General features: G+C 25.8%; 3 protein-coding genes across 3 annotated transcripts; all 3 read left to right on the top strand.

Moving 5' to 3' along the window:
• Nucleotides 1-2,566: 2,566 nt before the first annotated feature.
• Nucleotides 2,567-5,037, top strand: MKS88_001929 (met-10 like protein; the record flags this gene model as incomplete). Its single annotated transcript, XM_067214899.1, has 2 exons — nucleotides 2,567-4,654; nucleotides 4,966-5,037. The coding sequence occupies 2 exons, from the start codon at nucleotides 2,567-2,569 to the stop codon at nucleotides 5,035-5,037; spliced, it is 2,160 nt and encodes a 719-aa protein (XP_067074230.1).
• Nucleotides 5,038-9,605: 4,568 nt separating this feature from the next.
• MKS88_001928 (phospholipid or glycerol acyltransferase) lies at nucleotides 9,606-11,482 on the top strand (the record flags this gene model as incomplete). Its single annotated transcript, XM_067214898.1, has 4 exons — nucleotides 9,606-9,941; nucleotides 10,086-10,143; nucleotides 10,419-10,996; nucleotides 11,192-11,482. 4 exons carry the CDS (start codon nucleotides 9,606-9,608, stop codon nucleotides 11,480-11,482), a joined length of 1,263 nt encoding a protein of 420 aa, XP_067074229.1.
• A 2,940-nt stretch (nucleotides 11,483-14,422) lies between these two features.
• Nucleotides 14,423-17,689, top strand: MKS88_001927 (uncharacterized protein; the record flags this gene model as incomplete). Its single annotated transcript, XM_067214897.1, has 1 exon — nucleotides 14,423-17,689. One exon carries the CDS (start codon nucleotides 14,423-14,425, stop codon nucleotides 17,687-17,689), a length of 3,267 nt encoding a protein of 1,088 aa, XP_067074228.1.
• Between the last annotated feature and the right edge of the window lie 413 nt (nucleotides 17,690-18,102).

Genomic DNA, 18,102 nt, shown 5'->3' with positions numbered 1-18,102 from the left:
CTTTTTTTTATTTCTAAAATTTATGTAATTTTTAAGGAATTACTATAACACACTTTTGTCTATGTACGCATATGAACATATATATAAACATACATAAATACATACATACATATATATATATATATATATATATGTATATATGCAAGTACATTTATACTACACTAGGAGTGCACTTACTATGCAGCAATTACTATTTCAACTTGGCCAAAATGCCATCCATTGAAATATGAACACTGTAGCACATTTACCAATTTTTTATTGTTTCTGTATTATATGTACAAACAACCAAAACAATAAATTGACCTTTAACATGGTTTGTATGTTTTACACACTTCAAAAGTTTCAACAGTCTAAATTTTTTTTTTTTTTTTCAGTTGATCTAAATGGTAGCATACTCTTTTTTAATTAAGGAATTACATATATATTAGGAGATGGGTGTAGTTAGCTACTCCATAAATAGTGTAAAGATAGCATACACGCGTGTGCATATATATATATATATATACATATATGTATATTTATTTATTTATGCATGTGAGTATCTACTTTCCATCTGAGTATTACCTTACAGTTGATTAATACATTTACCATAAAAGCGTAAAGAGCGATGATAACTTTCCCCCCCCTGCCCTCACATATTATAAACACATTTGTGAAACACATGCATATATATATACATATATGAATACATTCACATACATACATCCACCTTGACACCCACACATAATGGGGGGGGGGGAGGTATCCTGATAAAGGACGTTACACTCTCATGAAATTTTCTCTCAATTTTCGAAATTGTTAAATAGCAATATTTCAGTATATACGCATTATTTTTACTCTCTTACGATGTTGAACTAAATAAAATTTGTATAAAATGTGAAACTATATGTTTTACTCAGTACTCACTGCATACCCTTACGAGCATTAGAATGGGGAAAATTGTAGGATTTCACATTGCCCATCACTCTCCATATTTATATATATATATATGTACGTAAGTATTTGCACGTAGTTAAGCATTTACGTATGTATGTATGTGCGTATACATACACATGTAATGTAGTACAACCGTACAGTTGTATATATACGCCGGTGCTCCATTTTGCTGAAACGTCTATATATATAGTCCTTTTTTTGTAAGTCCTGCGTTTATTATACTTGAATTTTGTTTCTCCTCTTATATAACAAAATATAAATACCACAAAGGGAACATCTTTTTACGCATAAATTATTTTCTTATAATAAAAAAGTATTCAACTGCATGTAGTCTTTAGATAAGCTCAACATAAGTGTAACATAATTAATTACAGCGTTTGTCATGTAATTAAATAAAGAAATAATAAACTTATTTCGCTTTATTCGTGGGAGTTGAATGGGCATGTGCTTTAATTTTTTTTTTTTTTTTGTTTACTCTTGTGAAAAGATAACAAAACATCACATAAGGTTGCATCTATTAATTGGGTAAATATAAAAAATATTTTTATTGAAAAGTTAGCAGTTATATATAGGTCATAAACTCTGACTGATTTCTTTAACCTTTTGTTTTGTGAAGACGTATGTATTATTCATTCTTCACTCTTCACTGTTCATTCTGAATTTCTCATACTTTACTCTTCACTCTTCATTCTTCATTCCTTACTGTTCATTCTGCATTTTAGTATATTTATTTTGGTTTAAAAATGAGAGGAAAAAGAACCTTACAAAATAAGAAAGTCCGCCCTAATATATTTTATGAAGACTAAAAAAATGCTTAGAAAAGAAAGGCTGCAAAATAAATGAGAGTTAACAATTATTAATTATTAATTATGCATTATGAATTATGAATGAATTGTACTACTTTTAAAACAGTGAGACAATTTTTTTTTTTTTTTTCCCTTCCCATTTTGTCATATGCTATTTTTTATTAAACACGATAAAACTTGTTTTTTTGGGTATAGTATATTATAAGTATATTATATAATATATTTTAGTATACAGAAAAATAGCTGCTATTTTTTTCTGCTTCATGTTCTAAGATACTGAACAAGAAATATTAATTTTTACCTTGAAATTGGGGGCATACAAATATATACATCCAATGCAACATTTCTTTTTTTTTTTTTTTTTAGATCTCCCCATTCATTCACTTTAAATTATAAAAGAACGAAAAAAAATGACAATGAAAGAATGAAATGTGAATTGGGGTCTTCTATTTTATTTAATTTTGTTGCGATGTTATATTCCCTTTTTCTGAAAAATTAACAGAATTGTAAAGTAGTATTTCATAGGGCAAGCTATTTTAAAACCTATATAAAGTATTACATGTGCATGTTTTGTTTTTAAAAAAAAAAAAAAAAAAAAAATAGAGTTTACCTGTAACTGTATTTTATGAGATAAGAAATATGGCACTTTCAACTACTTATTTCTCAAAAATTTTGTGTTACAAAATACATGTTTCTTTCATTACTTTGGTCAAACTCTGTAACTATGGTTAATGTCCTTTATAATACTATTTTTGTTGCATTTGCTGCGCTTTAATTATGTTCACTTACTGATAAGTAGGAAGAGCATTTACAATTTTCAAAATATGAATCCCTTAAATATACAAAGTTTGAAAGATGTGAAGGAGAAGGTGAGGTATGACAAAAACTGCTATTGTTTAGTAGTTAACAAGTATAGAGTGAACGAAATTTTAAAAAATAATTATATAAAATTTTGGCTATTGAATATTTATAAATTTCCTTCTGTTTTGAAGTTCAACGACTATAAAGGGTCTTTTTCTAAGGACCATAACAGGGGCGAAGATATTTTGGCCTTCATTCAGGCGTATATGGAAAATTTACAAAGAAGTAGAGATGAGGAAGAAGCAAAAATGCAAGTTGTTCATCAAGATAGTACTAATGGTTTGCCGTTAACTGTTCATGAGAATACAACCCATACTGATGAAGCAGACCACAGGTTGATTCCATTGAATGATTATTTTAACCGAATAATGGATGAATTGTTTATAAGCAAAAATAATGCAAAAGATGTAAATCCTGTTCTTATTGACTACATTTCTTTCAAAGAAGGGAAAGCTAAAAATGGAAAGGATAATAGGGATGAAGTAAATAACAATAGGCGTATCGGATTTAGTAAGCATAATGGGGAAAGTGTACACGAAGGGGAAAATCAAAATGTAGAGACCCATTTTGACAGTGTACTTGATGAAGAAGATAGAAATATGGAATATATATATAATGCTAACAAGCAAAAATATATACAGGAATTATTTAAATTGGTGGAAAAGGAAAATATGAAGTTAAAAATGGTAACGCTACATTTTGGGTATGAAAATATGAACACGTCAGAAATTTTAAGAAAAATTTTCCCATCGATTAATGAAATAATACATAAATTTGAAATTATAGGACATATAGCTCATTTAAATTTCTGTGGTAAGTTAGAGAATTATAAGAAAATAATTGCTCAAGTAATATTAGATAAAAATAAATGCATAAAAACTGTAATAAACAAAAAAGATATGTTAAATAATATACACAGAACATTTACTATTGAACTTTTAGCTGGTGAAAAAAACTATATTACTCAGTTAAAAGAAAATAAAATAAATGTAAAAATTAATTATGAACTGATATACTGGAATTCAAAATTAAAAAAAGAAAGAGATCGCATATACAACCTTGTAGAAAAAAATTCTATCATCCTTGATGTTTTTGGCGGAGTAGGTATATTTAGTTTATTGTTAAGTAAAAAATGTTGTTTATGTTTTTCAAATGATATTAACAAACATGCTTATAATTATATGAACATAAATATTGAATTAAATAAGGCTAGAAATATATTAACATACAATTTAGATGGAAGAGATTTCCTTAGAATGGTATTTCGGCTGAATATTTTTTCAAAAAAAAATTTTCTACTTACCATGAATATAGACGAGCAGAATAGAAAGAACATTTCGCAAGATGTTATAAACAGCACAGATCATGATATATTTGATAAAAAAAAGAAAAAAAGAAAGAAAGAAGATGTAAGAAGCCAAAATTGTGAAATAGGTGAACCCAACAATTTAGTGGACACAAATAATAGAGGAGGCAGTTACCGTAGTTTAAAAAATGAGAAAAAATTTGATGAACATATTGGTTCTAGTAGTACTACCAAATGTAGTGGTAGCATCGGCATGCATAAATGTATCGTACACAAGGAAAATTATCATACAGAGGAAATTCCTGTTCTTAACTCTTCCAAAAATGACAATTATAAAAGAATAAATAATGCAACTGCTTCAGAAGTAAGTAATGATATGTGCATTGATGTTCAAAAGAAAAAGCAAGTTAATGATATTATCGATAGTAGTAGTGAATGCAGTACCAGCTCCGCTTTCGTACTAGGTAATAAAAATGATACAACAGTTAGTGAAGAAGAATCATACCGAGTTGACATAAACCTAAGCATTTATAAAGACATTCACATATTAATGAATCTGCCACAAACAGCTTTAGAATTTCTTGATGTTTTTAAAAATTTAAAAAAGGAAAAGGAGAAGGATCAAGTGAGGAATATATATATTCATTGCTACTACTTTTCCAAGCCAGAATTTTTTTACGAACATGCGGAGAAAAATATACTTTTGCACTTTCAGGCGCTTCCCCATGAGATGAAAATTACTGAGGTGAGTACGCACGCATACATATGAATTTGAGTGCATGTACGTATAGACACGTGTGCGTGTATACACATACATACATATAGATACGTGTGCGTGTATACACATACATACATATAGATACGTGTGTGTGTATACACATACATACATATAGATACGTGTGCTTGTATACACATACATACATATAGATACATGTGCGTGTATACACATACATACATATAGATAGGTGTGCTTGTATACACATACATACATATAGATACATGTGCGTGTATACACGTACATACACTGGTATGTGTTTCTGCCTGTTTGTTCTTCAGATCAGGAAAGTATCTCCCGGCAAACTCATGTACGTGGTAGAATTCAACTTAAAGAATTTACTTACAAATTAAACAAATTTAAGTACATACACGAAGAAAAAAAAGGAAGCAAAACTGAGACAAAACTAAGACAAAATTGAGGAAAAATTGTGGCAAAATTTTTGTTTTTTATCTTCCATTTAGAAAGGCAGCAGATACATATAAATATGTGCACATGCATATTAGTATGTACATATGTACCTATGTATTGGCAAAAATTTTCCAGAAAAAAGAAAATATATTTAATGAACTCTTATGCGTAATAAATATCATAGCAGTATAATGACTTAAAAAAAAACAAAGTGGAAGTTATTTTCTATCTTATCCTTTTTTCATACCCATTATTTGTTTTGATGTTCTATTTATTTTTTAAAGGCACATAGCCCGATAGTTGTTCTGATATATTTGTTTTTAGACTTTTATTCTTTTCTTATTTTGTATAATGAATTTAGTATTCTTTTTTGTCCACATTTTTAATTATTTATGTAAATTATTTCTATCAACCCCCAAAACTGATATTGTATCACTATTGTTGTATATGTAAAAAGTATGTCTTTTTTTTTTTTTTTTTAAATGAAAAAAATTAGACAAAAAATAAACCAACAAAAGGAGACCTCACGAAAAAGAATAAAAAATATGTACATGTACTTGTACATATTCATAATATATATATATATATATTTATGAAAACATACAGACACACATACACAAATACACACATACGCAAATACACCCATACGCAAATACACCCATACGCAAATACACCCATACGCAAATACACCCATACGCAAATATACCCATACGCAAATACACCCATACGCAAATACACCCATACGCAAATACACCCATACGCAAATACACCCATACGCAAATACACCTATACGCAAATACACCTATATACACATACACACACACACCTATCGAATAATCTTTTTTTATTTTTAATTTTTTTTTTATAATTGCCTTTAAAAATCGCCTATTCGTATTTTAATTTTTGAAAAGAACAATGAAGGACAAAATTTTAATCAGTGCACTGAAATTTACAAAGAACAAAAAATGAAATACCATTATTCCTGTATCATCCAGGATAAGAACATGTAATTTAGCGGATTTTTTATGCGCAAATTGAGATATTACATTTGTAAATTTTTCGCACCACAGGTATGTACATATATATATGTACATGTATTTATGCGTACATTTATGTTTATCTGTGTGTGTATATAACATTCGTACGTATATAAACAGATCATTAACCTACCTTCATGTTTCCATCAACAGTTCTCTATACAACTTAAAAAAAACAACATATTTATTGAACATCCAAAAAAAAAAAAAAAATGCACATAAATGTTATAGATCATCAATTAAAAAGAGAGTAAACATAAAATATTTCCTTTCTTAAACTAAACATTTACAACAATGGTAGGATTAATTAACATACTTAGAACGTTTCAATATTGGTAATTGTAATGCCGTTATGGTAAAAATGAAATACGGTTACGCATTAAACTTGAGATTTAGCAGTAATATAACGATTAATAATTTCGTTGGTACAATATTATCGTATAAATGTACGCATATAAAGGAGAAGTAACAATAAAAATAATAAAAAAAATAAAAACAAAAATAAAAAAAATAATAATGAAATAATAAAGAAATAATAAAGAAATAATAAAGAAATAATAATGAAATAATAAAGAAATAATAAAGAAATAATAAAGAAATAATAATGAAATAATAAAGAAATAATAAAGAAATAATAAAGAAATAATAAAGAAATAATAAAGAAATAATAAAGAAATAATAAAGAAATAATAAAGAAATAATAAAGAAATAATAAAGAAATAATAAAGAAATAATAAAGAAATAATAAAGAAATAATAAAGAAATAATAAAGAAATAATAAAAAAATAATAAAGAAATAATAAAGAAATAATAAAGAAATAATAAAGAAATAATAAAGAAATAATAAAGAAATAATAAAGAAATAATAAAGAAATAATAAAGAAATAATAAAGAAATAATAAAGAAATAATAAAGAAATAATAAAGAAATAATAAAGAAATAATAAAGAAATAATAAAGAAATAATAAAGAAATAATAAAGAAATAATAAAGAAATAATAAAGAAATAATAATAAAATAATAAAGAAATAATAATAAAATAATAAAGAAATAATAATGCAAAAAAAAATAATGTTACATTATTTTTTTTTTTTTTTGCATTCTCTCCCAATTTCTTTTTTTACTACATAGCAAAAAGTAGAAAGTATTTTTAAAACAAAGAAAATTATCACCAATACTTGCGTTAAACGTTTTGGTGTTGTAGAAAATTTTAATTTCTATCAAAATTTGTTTTATAATTCTTTGATTCATTTTAAAAAAAATTATAAAGAGTTTGCACTCTCTTGAGGTGAAAACACATAGAAACTGGAGCGCAATTTATGTAATCCAATTTTGTGTATGTGCATAACGTATGTACACATATATATATATATATAATATGTATGTAAATGCTTACGTTCATATATACATATACGTACTTTTTCACATACATTTATTTATGAGCCTTCATAATATGTTGAACTGGAGACTTCCATACACTTCTAGCTGTAGTGCCATTATTTTAATTTTTTTTTTTTTTTTTTTTTAACCTGTTCTGTCATCTGGCATGTTTTGATGTGCTTTTATATAAAATTTCTAAGTTTTAGTATCATTTTCTATGTTCTGATAAGTATTACTATATTTTCGTCTTACTAAATTATAAGGTGTATTTTTTTTTTTGTTTTTATTTTTTTTATTTAACAGCTTACCTTTAATTTAAGAGCAAATGACGTTACAAGAGCATTTCATTTTGTATCTAAAAAATAGATCCTATGTTTCTTATTCATGTTGTTTATATGTGCATTCGTAAAATAAAAAAAGTTTTAACACACAGTAATTTGCAGTACTGTACATGGATATATACAGATATATGAATAATATATAAATAGATACATACATTTTTATATACATCCATATACAAGTTTATAATACACTAGTACATGCCTTTGTACAGTATAATGTTACACGTTCGTACACAATTTGGTAAAGTATGTGAAAGATGTTGCATTATATTTTTTATTGTAAATATATATATATAATATATATATATATATATATAAAAATATATATATAATATATATATATATATAAATAATATATATATATATATAATACATATATATATAAATACATATATATATAAATACATATATATATAAATACATATATATATAAATAAATAAATACATAAATAAATTATTAAGAAAATTGTATAAAAGAATTTTTTTAATATAAGCTAACTATCAATACTTAATAACACAAAAGCACATCACTTAGGGGCAGTTGTATTTTTCCGTGTGCTAACATATATACTAATTTAATTGATAAAATTACTTTCAATATTGGTTTTATAAGATTCATTAAAAATTTACGTAACGCATATATATTTAAATTATTACATAAAATTAGGATTAAATTAATATATAGTAATAACGGGAGAACATTTTATTACTTTTTTTTTTTATAGTTACAAAATAATAATAAAGTTAGAAAATATTACGCATAAAATATTACATATTACATATTACATATATATAAATATAAATTCATACACGTATGGATACAATTTTGAGGTACTTAAAAAGAAGAGTGATCAAGTCATATTATATATGTATAAATGCTTCATATATATACATATACAAATACATATATACATATATATATTTCTCTTCATTTTGTTATTATTTTTTTACGTGCACTTCTATTATGGTATTATTGATATCCGAGTAACCCATGAGTTTTTATAAAATATATTTTAAAATTCCTGACTGTTTGATTTTTAAGATTCTAAAATGTATGAGTAGTTAAGTTATTACTATTACTACTGTTACTCTTTATGTTGTTACTTTACTATTACTATTCCTATTATTATCATTACTGCTATTATTATATATGATATAGTACAGGCCTTGTAATTCATAAAAAAAAAATTAAAGATTCATTTTAAATATATACATATATATATAAATAAATAATATTATATATATATATATATTATTTATTTATTTATATATTTATTTATTTATTTATTTATTTATTTATTTATTTATTTATTTATTTATTTATTTATTTATTTATTTATTTATTTATTTATTTTTGTTACAAATTTTGTGCTATTTAGCACTCCTCTAATTTCTTATAATATTTAATTTTTTCATCTAATATACGTATGAATATGTATGTATATGCACACATATCAGTGTCCTACTATTGTAGTTCATTGAAATTAGTAAACTAAGAAAAAATATATTCGATTGTGTAAAAATTTTCGTGAATTTTTTTTTTCATACATAAGTGGATAATGCATAATGCATATAACACATGTATAGTTGTACATACACAGATACATAATACGTTCTTGTATTCATTTGAATTATAAGCCGAGTTAGATACAATTTAGAACTATATGTAAAAGTGGTTATATTAGAGCGCATAAAAAGATTAAAAAGAAAAATATAAAATTAAAATAAACAAAATTAGAGAATACATGAGAAGATGATTAGAAAGCTGGAGTATCATATAGTATCACTTATAATTGTTGCAGTTCATGTAAAATTATTTATGCATAATGTTTTTTTTATGAAATGGAAATGGGATCTATGTCATATTTATTTCTGTTCTTTTATAACATATAATAGTATGATAGTTTTATGTTGTCTAAACATATTTATGAAATTAAAAAGATTTGATTTGAAAAACTATCCAGCTGATGAAATAGATCTATGCAGAAGTAACACAAACAAAAAAAAACTACATCCTTATGTATCCTTTGAGCGCCTTGACTTGGTTAATATGAAATTTCTCAACTTACTGTATGGGGCTGCGTTCTTTGTAATTCCAAAAAAAAAAAAAAAAAAGAAAAAAAAAAGAAAAAAAAAAGAAATCAGTATCTATTGTTTTTGCTTCTTTTTATTGTGCTTCCTATCATATTGTTGTATTCCATTTATTTTGTTCCCCCCTCCCCCTTTTAAACAGGCCCCATGGAAAATAGTATTCCTTTTGATTATTTCCGGAATGAATATATTCATATGTGGTATATATATATATATATATCATTTTATACATAAACGTGAAGAAAGAAAAAAATGTGTAAATGCATGCGCATGGGTGATGTGAATATGTGTATTTGTGCTTATATATATAGTTTATATGTATGCATGTAGGTAGGTTGGTAAGGATAGATGGATGTATATATATATGTACATATGTATGCATATATGTATATATATATATATATATATATATATTTTTTTTTTTTTTTTTTTTTTTTCCCTCTCCTCCATTTGCCCCTTCCTTTTTTACATGAAGTCGTGTTGTCACTCATTATGGGAAAGAACGAAGGAGATCAAAAGGACAATGCAATTGTAAAAGTATATTTAAAATTTTTGAAAATTATATGTAGAGTTGGATTGTGGTTATTTGGTGTAAATCGAGTAGAGAGTTATTATTTGTGTGATGATGAATGGCCAAAAAATATAGTATCAAATCATATATCGGCTGTGGACCCTTTTTATTTTATAAGTGAACATGCCTCTAGTTTTGTTGCCAAAAAATCATTACGGAAAGATATATTTGTAGGATTAAGTGTTATAGCATTAAGATGCGTATTTGTATATAGGGAAAAATTTGAGGATAGGAGAATAGCACTAGAAAGTATTAAAGAAAGACAATTATTAGTTCAGGACAAAAAAAATAATTATCCTTCATTTGTTATTTTTTCCGAAGGTACAACTTCAAATGGAATACAAGTTATTGAGCAAAAAAAAGGAGCATTTTTTTCCTTACTGCCGATAACTCCTGTCCTACTGATTTATGATTATGGTTTTCTGAATCCTTCTTATGACATTCTTCCCTTCAGTTGGTGGTTTTTCTTAATTTGCGCAAATGTAACATAGGAAAAATAGAAAAGTAGCATATGAACATGTGTGTGCTCATGCACATGGGAATGTATATATATATGTATATGTACACCTTTACGTATATACATGTTTGTGTGTGTGTGTATGTGTGTGTGCATGTAAATGCTTTTCCCTCGTGTTCATGGTTATCTTTACCCTTTGTTGACAAATTTTTCCCTGTAGTATCAGAGTATAGCACTAAAAACCTACTGGTTACCGAAGGTTTACCCACCAGATCCAAAAAAATATCCTAAGTTGTCCGAAGAAGAAAGAATTAATATATTCCATGATGAAGTGTCAAAAATAATGTTTCAAAATATGAAGAAGTATAATCCTAAGGCTCCCCAAGACATAGATGATTATAATGATTGGCCTGGATCATTACGAATAAAAACAGAATTTTTTCAGAAAGCTTTAGGTAAAATAGCAACAGAATATTTATCAAAAGAAAAGAAAAGAAGTGAATACAAGTAAAAATTTTCTGTGCTGTAACATTTTTGTTTCTCTTTTTTATTGTTTTTCTTTTTTTTATTTGTTAAATTTTAATGTTTCTAATGTTGTAATTAATTAAAATTATTATTTTTTAGTTTTCGTTTAAAAAAAAAAATAGGAATAGCATGAAGAAAACGTAAATAATAATTTTTTTTTATCTATTAGTAGTTATTTTATTTGTTTATTTTACGTTGAATATTTTTATTATGTTTTAAATGCCTATATTTTAATATATCAGACCACATCTCCTCTCACGTTAACGCTAGCTTTTACGTGCACATTTACGTTTGCATTTCTTTTATCCATCCCTCAACGTTTACTTTTTTTTTTTTTTTTGGCATTAATATTTTGTGCATTGTTTTTAAACGTAAGTTGTTTTAGCTCTATTTATTTTAATAATAATATTGTGAAAAGTATATATTTGTAAATATTTCATCATATGAAAGAGGGAAATGGGTACCTTTTCAATAATTAAAATAAACTTTTCAATATTTCAATTTATAGCTAGCTGTAGAATGTAATTCATTTTTTCGTTGTAAATCGCTTTCGTTTGTTTTTCGTCATATTATTTTATTTTTTAATTTTTTAACATTTCAACTTTTCTCATTGCATAGTATGCCTTAGCATTTATGAACTATTTATTTTTTATCAACCTTATTTGTAGCTGATTGTAGAATGTGCATTTTTATGTGCTAATTTATCTGTTATTAAAGTGTTCACAATTTTAAAAATATATATACGCGTATATGTATATGTAAATGTTTATGTACATGTATATATATATTTACAAATGTATATGTTTTTTTTTCTGTCTTTCTCCATTTTTGAGTAATTGTACGTTTATATGCGTCACAATCACCTGCTCGCGATATGGTATTCACAGAAAAAAAAAAACATAACTTATGCTCTACTGTTCAGTAAAAAAAACGATACTTGAATAAAATGTACATATAAGTGACAAAAAAAAAAAAAAAAATTCCTAAACGAAAAAATAGTAACAAGAATTTTTTTTTTTTTACTAGCCATTTTAAATTTATTATATATAAAAACATAATAAACTGTTCTATATTATATATTAATTTCCTGAGTTGTTCGGAACTCAATGTATATTAAACAATTTTGGCAGGTTTGTTTATAATACATTTTACGTTTAACAATTTTGGCAGGCTTGTTTATAATACATTTTACGTTTAACAATTTTGGCAGGCTTGTTTATAATACATTTTACGTTTAACAATTTTGGCAGGCTTGTTTATAATACATTTTACGTTTAACAATTTTGGCAGGTTTGTTCATAATACATTTTATTTGTAACAATTTTGGCAGGTTTGTTAATAATACATTTTATTTTTAACAATGTTGGCAGGTTTTCCCATGACAAAATATATGTAAAAAAATATTAACTGACTTGTTCATAACACAATCGAAATATTTAACAGCTTTAAATGGTTCGTGCACAACACAGTCTATATATATACCAGTTTTAGCTGACTTATTCATGCATATTTTTACTCATTTTTAAATAATGGCAAATATTAAAATAGTTAAGGGTTACCTTACTAATTTATGCCAAATATAAAATTATGTAAATAAACGTAAAGTTAATAATTACCTCTGTGAAAATGGGATATACACTTTTACCCACGTATTCACATAAATAAAAAATCAAGACAAACACGCATAAATATGTATATATATATATATATATATATAATACAATTCGTAAAAATATTATTAGCATATTCTACAATGAAATATGGTACCTTTTGTTACGTTTTTGGGTTGACTGATGAGAGAAAAATAATTTCGGGAGATAATTTTTATTTTGAAGTGCTTAATAAAAATTTATATACACATATGAGCCTGTACACTTTCCAAAATGTTCTATAAGCGTAAAATTTATTTTGAGATTGCACAAAGTGTAAATTATATTCAATTCTGAAAAAGAGAAAAGAGCAAAGAAAAAAAGGAAGTAAAAAAAGAAAAAAAAAAAAAAAAAAAAAGCATCGTACTCTTCAGTACTCAAATTTGCATATTTAAAGTACAATTTTTTAACACATCATTTTGTTTTTTTTGTTTTGCTGTTTTTTTGTTTTTTTGTTTTGTTGTTTTTTTGATTTGTTGTTTTTTTGATTTGTTGTTTTTTTGTTTTGTTGATTTGTTGTTTTGTTGTTTTTTTGATTTGTTGTTTTTTTGTTTTGTTGATTTGTTGTTTTGTTGTTTCATTGTTCTGTTGTTTGTTTTTTTTTTTTTTTTTTTTTTGTAAATTAAAACTGATCTTACAGTTTTTAGTTGTTTACCTATAAACATATTATTAATTTCTAGATTCATAATAACCCCTTTCATTGAAATTATTTATGAATTTATATAGAGAGTTCTTCCGCATGCAATCTTAACACCCATTTATATTTATCTTAAATGATGTAACACACATTATTAACAATTAAGAATTTCTCCTATATAAATATGTTACTTTTAAACGCGTTATTTTGATTATTTATTTTATTTTTTTTTTTTTTTTTTTTTTTTTTTTTGTTGTGTCCGTTGTAATTTAAATTGTTTATATAAACTCCTATATTTCTGAAGATTTTACGTTGTTTATGCTTATGCAACCATAATACAACAATTACGATTTTTTGACGATGAACAAAGGTGAGAAATTAAGTATACGTTTACATTTTTTGAGGTAAATCTTGGCACAGTATTTAATGAAGAGGAAATAAAGATACAGTTTTGCAAAAATACAAAATATTCAGGAAATTCCGCGCACACACACACACACACACATAAGCACAATAATTAATTAACTACACCAGGATCTCGAATAATCCTAAGTGTTACATTAGCAAGGGGGTAATTCTCCTCTCTTCTCCTCTTATTTTGTTCCTTTTTTTTTTTTTTTTTTTTTTTTGTCAAAAAAAAATGACTAAAGAGATATTACTGTCCTTAGTATATAATGCTAGCACTCAGTTAAGTAACGAAATAGCAGAACTGAATGATGATATTCTTTTTTTAGAAAACGAATTAAACATAAGAAAAGATAAGAAAATTTATGGCATAGGGAAAAGAAGGTGGAAAGGAAGGAAAAAAAAAAAATATGAAAAATTAAATGAGTTTTTATCAAAATATATTATGTTTTTATTGGACGAAAGGAAGAATGAATTTACCAGTTCTCATAATGAACATAAATTGAAGAAAGATATTAACATAAAACAATTAATAGAAAATATGAATAAAACGAGTGTAAATTATGAACAAGGAAACATTTCAATGTTAAACACAACAATGTTAAATGAAATGTATCAAAAAAGAAATACACTAAAAGATATTTTAAAGTTAATTCAAATGAATAGTATACAGAATTTAAGTGATGAAAAATCACAAAAGTTATTTTTAGATTTATTGAACAAAATGAAAGATATAAACAAGTCATACAAAATAGAAGAAGACAAGGAAAATAAATTAATAAGCAGTAATAGAATAAATAAATCCAAAATAGATATGAAAAAAAGTGGAAAAGATATAAATAAGGTTGGAAAACAATTTGTAGACTATTTAAATAGTACTAATGAGGAAATTTGGGGGGGAGTTGAGGGTTCTTCCACTGCCCCTTCAACAACGTCCTTTGTAGATTCAAATAGTGAAAGAATGAGTGATTCGGAAAGAATGAGTATTTCAATAAATGCTAGGAAACAGTTTTTTCTGAATGGTGTAGGAGACGTAATGACAGGGATTGGAGAAAATGAAGAAGTGAAAAAAGTTGGCAGAAAGGGCAAATGTGACAAATATGACTCAAATAGCACAAATGAACATAGAAATGGAACTAAAATCGAAAAAGAAAATTCAAGCATTTTTGACTCCTGCACACATCACGAATCGCTGAATAATTTTTTTTTAAATGATAAATTAAAAACAACGGAAAACGAACATACATTATCGAGTAAGGACAGTTGGATAAGAAAAAGCTTTAGTAATACTGAAAAAAAATGCCCAACATTACTTATGGACAATGAAAAATTTAATAAGCAGAGAATATTTCATACTCTAGTAAGAGAAAAAACAAAATTGAACAGTAACATTATTTTAAAAAGTGAATCTGATGAAAATTCAAACAACTATTTGACAACATTTATGAATACGAATGAAAATAGAAGATCTGTAAAATGTAAACCAAAAGTAGTAATATCACCATTTCCGCCTTCATTAAATAGAAATAACAAAAATGTGCAACCAGAAAGGATTAATGCAACAAATGATAAGGAAGAGAAAAGGAAAAATCGCTCAAGTTCTTCAAGTTCATTTTCTTCTTCATGCTCCTCGTCTGATTCGAAAGGCAGTGAGTGTGCATCTAATAATCCTAGGAATCATTTTGGAAAAAAAAGATATCTCTTCAGAATTAATAAAAATGGAATTGGCTCTTTTTTAGTAAATAAAGAAGAAGGGAAATCACGCAGTTATGTTTACGATTTTGAACTTGTATACGATGACTCCGATTTGGGAACAGGTACAGATATAAGAGGCGGAAAAAGAAGGACAAATGAAGAGACAAATGGAGAGGCAAATAGAGAGGCAAATGGAGAGGCAAATAGAGAGGCAAATGGAGAGGCAAATAGAGAGGCAAATGGAGAGGTAAATAAAGAGGCAGTAAATATAACATCAAAGGAAATGAAAATATTTCATTTCTCCTTTTTGAAGAGAGGCAAAAAAATATGCGGCGTAAATAATTTGTACATGGCGAAGGACAAGGTAGTCAGACTTTTACAATTTCTTGATGGTATTAATTCCAACAATGAGAATGTTAACATTTTTAAAGGAGGAAAAAATGACGATAGACAAATCCAGTATAATGATATTGATGAGGAAGAGGGGAAGAAAAAGAAAATAAACCTATTAGAGGAAAATATAAAAAATTTAAGAGAAGAAAATTTTAGAAGAAAATATGAATTAACAAGAATAATTGATGACATAAGAAACAAAAAACATTTTAGTAGTAATGAAATAGGGTCATACAATATGGAATTTATTGAAACGAATAGATTGAGAGGATTGTATATACAACTACTAGATAAACAAAGTCAATTAGAGAGAGATAAAAATTTTTATAAAAATGAGCTAGAGAAATTAAAGGAAGATATAAAAAATGATAGAGCCCCTATAGCTGATTTTCTGAAAGAGGAAAAGAACAAGTATATAGAAAGAGAAAAAATATTTTATAAAAAAGAAAAACGATTTTTAAAAATAAAAAATCAATTAAAAAAAAAAGTTATTGAACTTGAGAATGCATTAGAATTAACTCAAGATCAGTTAAGCCTAGAAAAGGGTTTAAATGAAAATTTACATGTTAGAATTGAAGAGAATAGAATTATTTTAGAAAAAAAAGAATCTGAAACAAACAATACAAATAAAATGAATGAATCTAAAATAAGCACATTGAACACAGAGCGTGAACAGTTAAGGGAATCCATTAAAATGGAAATAAAAGAAAAAGAAAAGTTAATAGAAGAAATAACTATGTTAAAAAAAGATCAAACCTTTGAAAACTTTCGAAAAGTTGTGTTACACAAAATTACTAAAACAAATGGTGATATAAAATATTTAGCCGAAATACTTGAATTACTAACAAAAGAACTTGAACAGAAAATTATCCAAGAAAATAAAAGTTCAAAAGAAGTAGAAGAATTACAAGAGAGTTATCAAAAAAATGTGGAGTTACTAAATATAACAAAAACACAACTAGGTGAAGACAAAAAAAAAATAAAAAATTTGAACGAACAGATATCGTACTTGAGTGAAAAAAATACAAACTTAATAGAAAGCATAAAATATTTATTATTACAGAATAGTGAAAAAGGAAAAAAAAAAGAAACGAGCACTGAAGAATGTTTTCTTTTTTCCGATGATGAAAGGAAAAGACGGAAGGAAAAATTGACTCATGACAGCAAATATAGCGGCCAATATGAAGACAAATATGAAGACAAATATGCCATACCTCACATTTCAAATTATGGGAAAAAACGATGTAGCAAAAATAAACAAAGTGTAACAGTTTTTTCGGATAACAGCAGTAGATCCTCATTCTTGTATAACAATTCTGATACAAAGAGCAGTAATTCTTTTGAGGAATTAATGAACAGCGTGAATGAGCCATTCCTTGCGTATCGAGGTCTAATAAAGCATAATATAGTATAACTGCTAAATTGGTGGGAACGCATAGTGAGGAAATGCTACTGCGAGTGTGTGCGTGTATGTAGTAAGCGTCCTATTAGTAAGGATTTTTTTTTTATTTTTCGCGGGAAGTTACTTTAAAATAGGTGATATTAAAAGATATAGCACATATATACATGTACCCTCATTCGTTAAGCCCCTTTTTTTAATGTATAATTTTAGGCCATTTGTTTTTTCCCTAAATTGAGGCAAAATCATATGTGAGACGTAAATTTTTTTTTTTTTTTTTTTTTTTTTTTTATGCATTGAACTACAAATTTCCTGACGTGTTCATATTTTTTAACAACTTTAATTATTTTTATTCGCTTTTTCTGTTTTTTCTTTTTTTTTTTTTTTCTTCATAAAAAGGGAAAAATTGTTACATTTACATAAATATG

This window comes from Plasmodium brasilianum, chromosome 7 (assembly GCF_023973825.1).
Source record: "Plasmodium brasilianum strain Bolivian I chromosome 7, whole genome shotgun sequence".
Classification (NCBI taxonomy): domain Eukaryota; phylum Apicomplexa; class Aconoidasida; order Haemosporida; family Plasmodiidae; genus Plasmodium; species Plasmodium brasilianum.
Note: the sequence above shows the minus strand (reverse complement) of the source record. Positions and strands in the feature narration are given on the sequence as shown.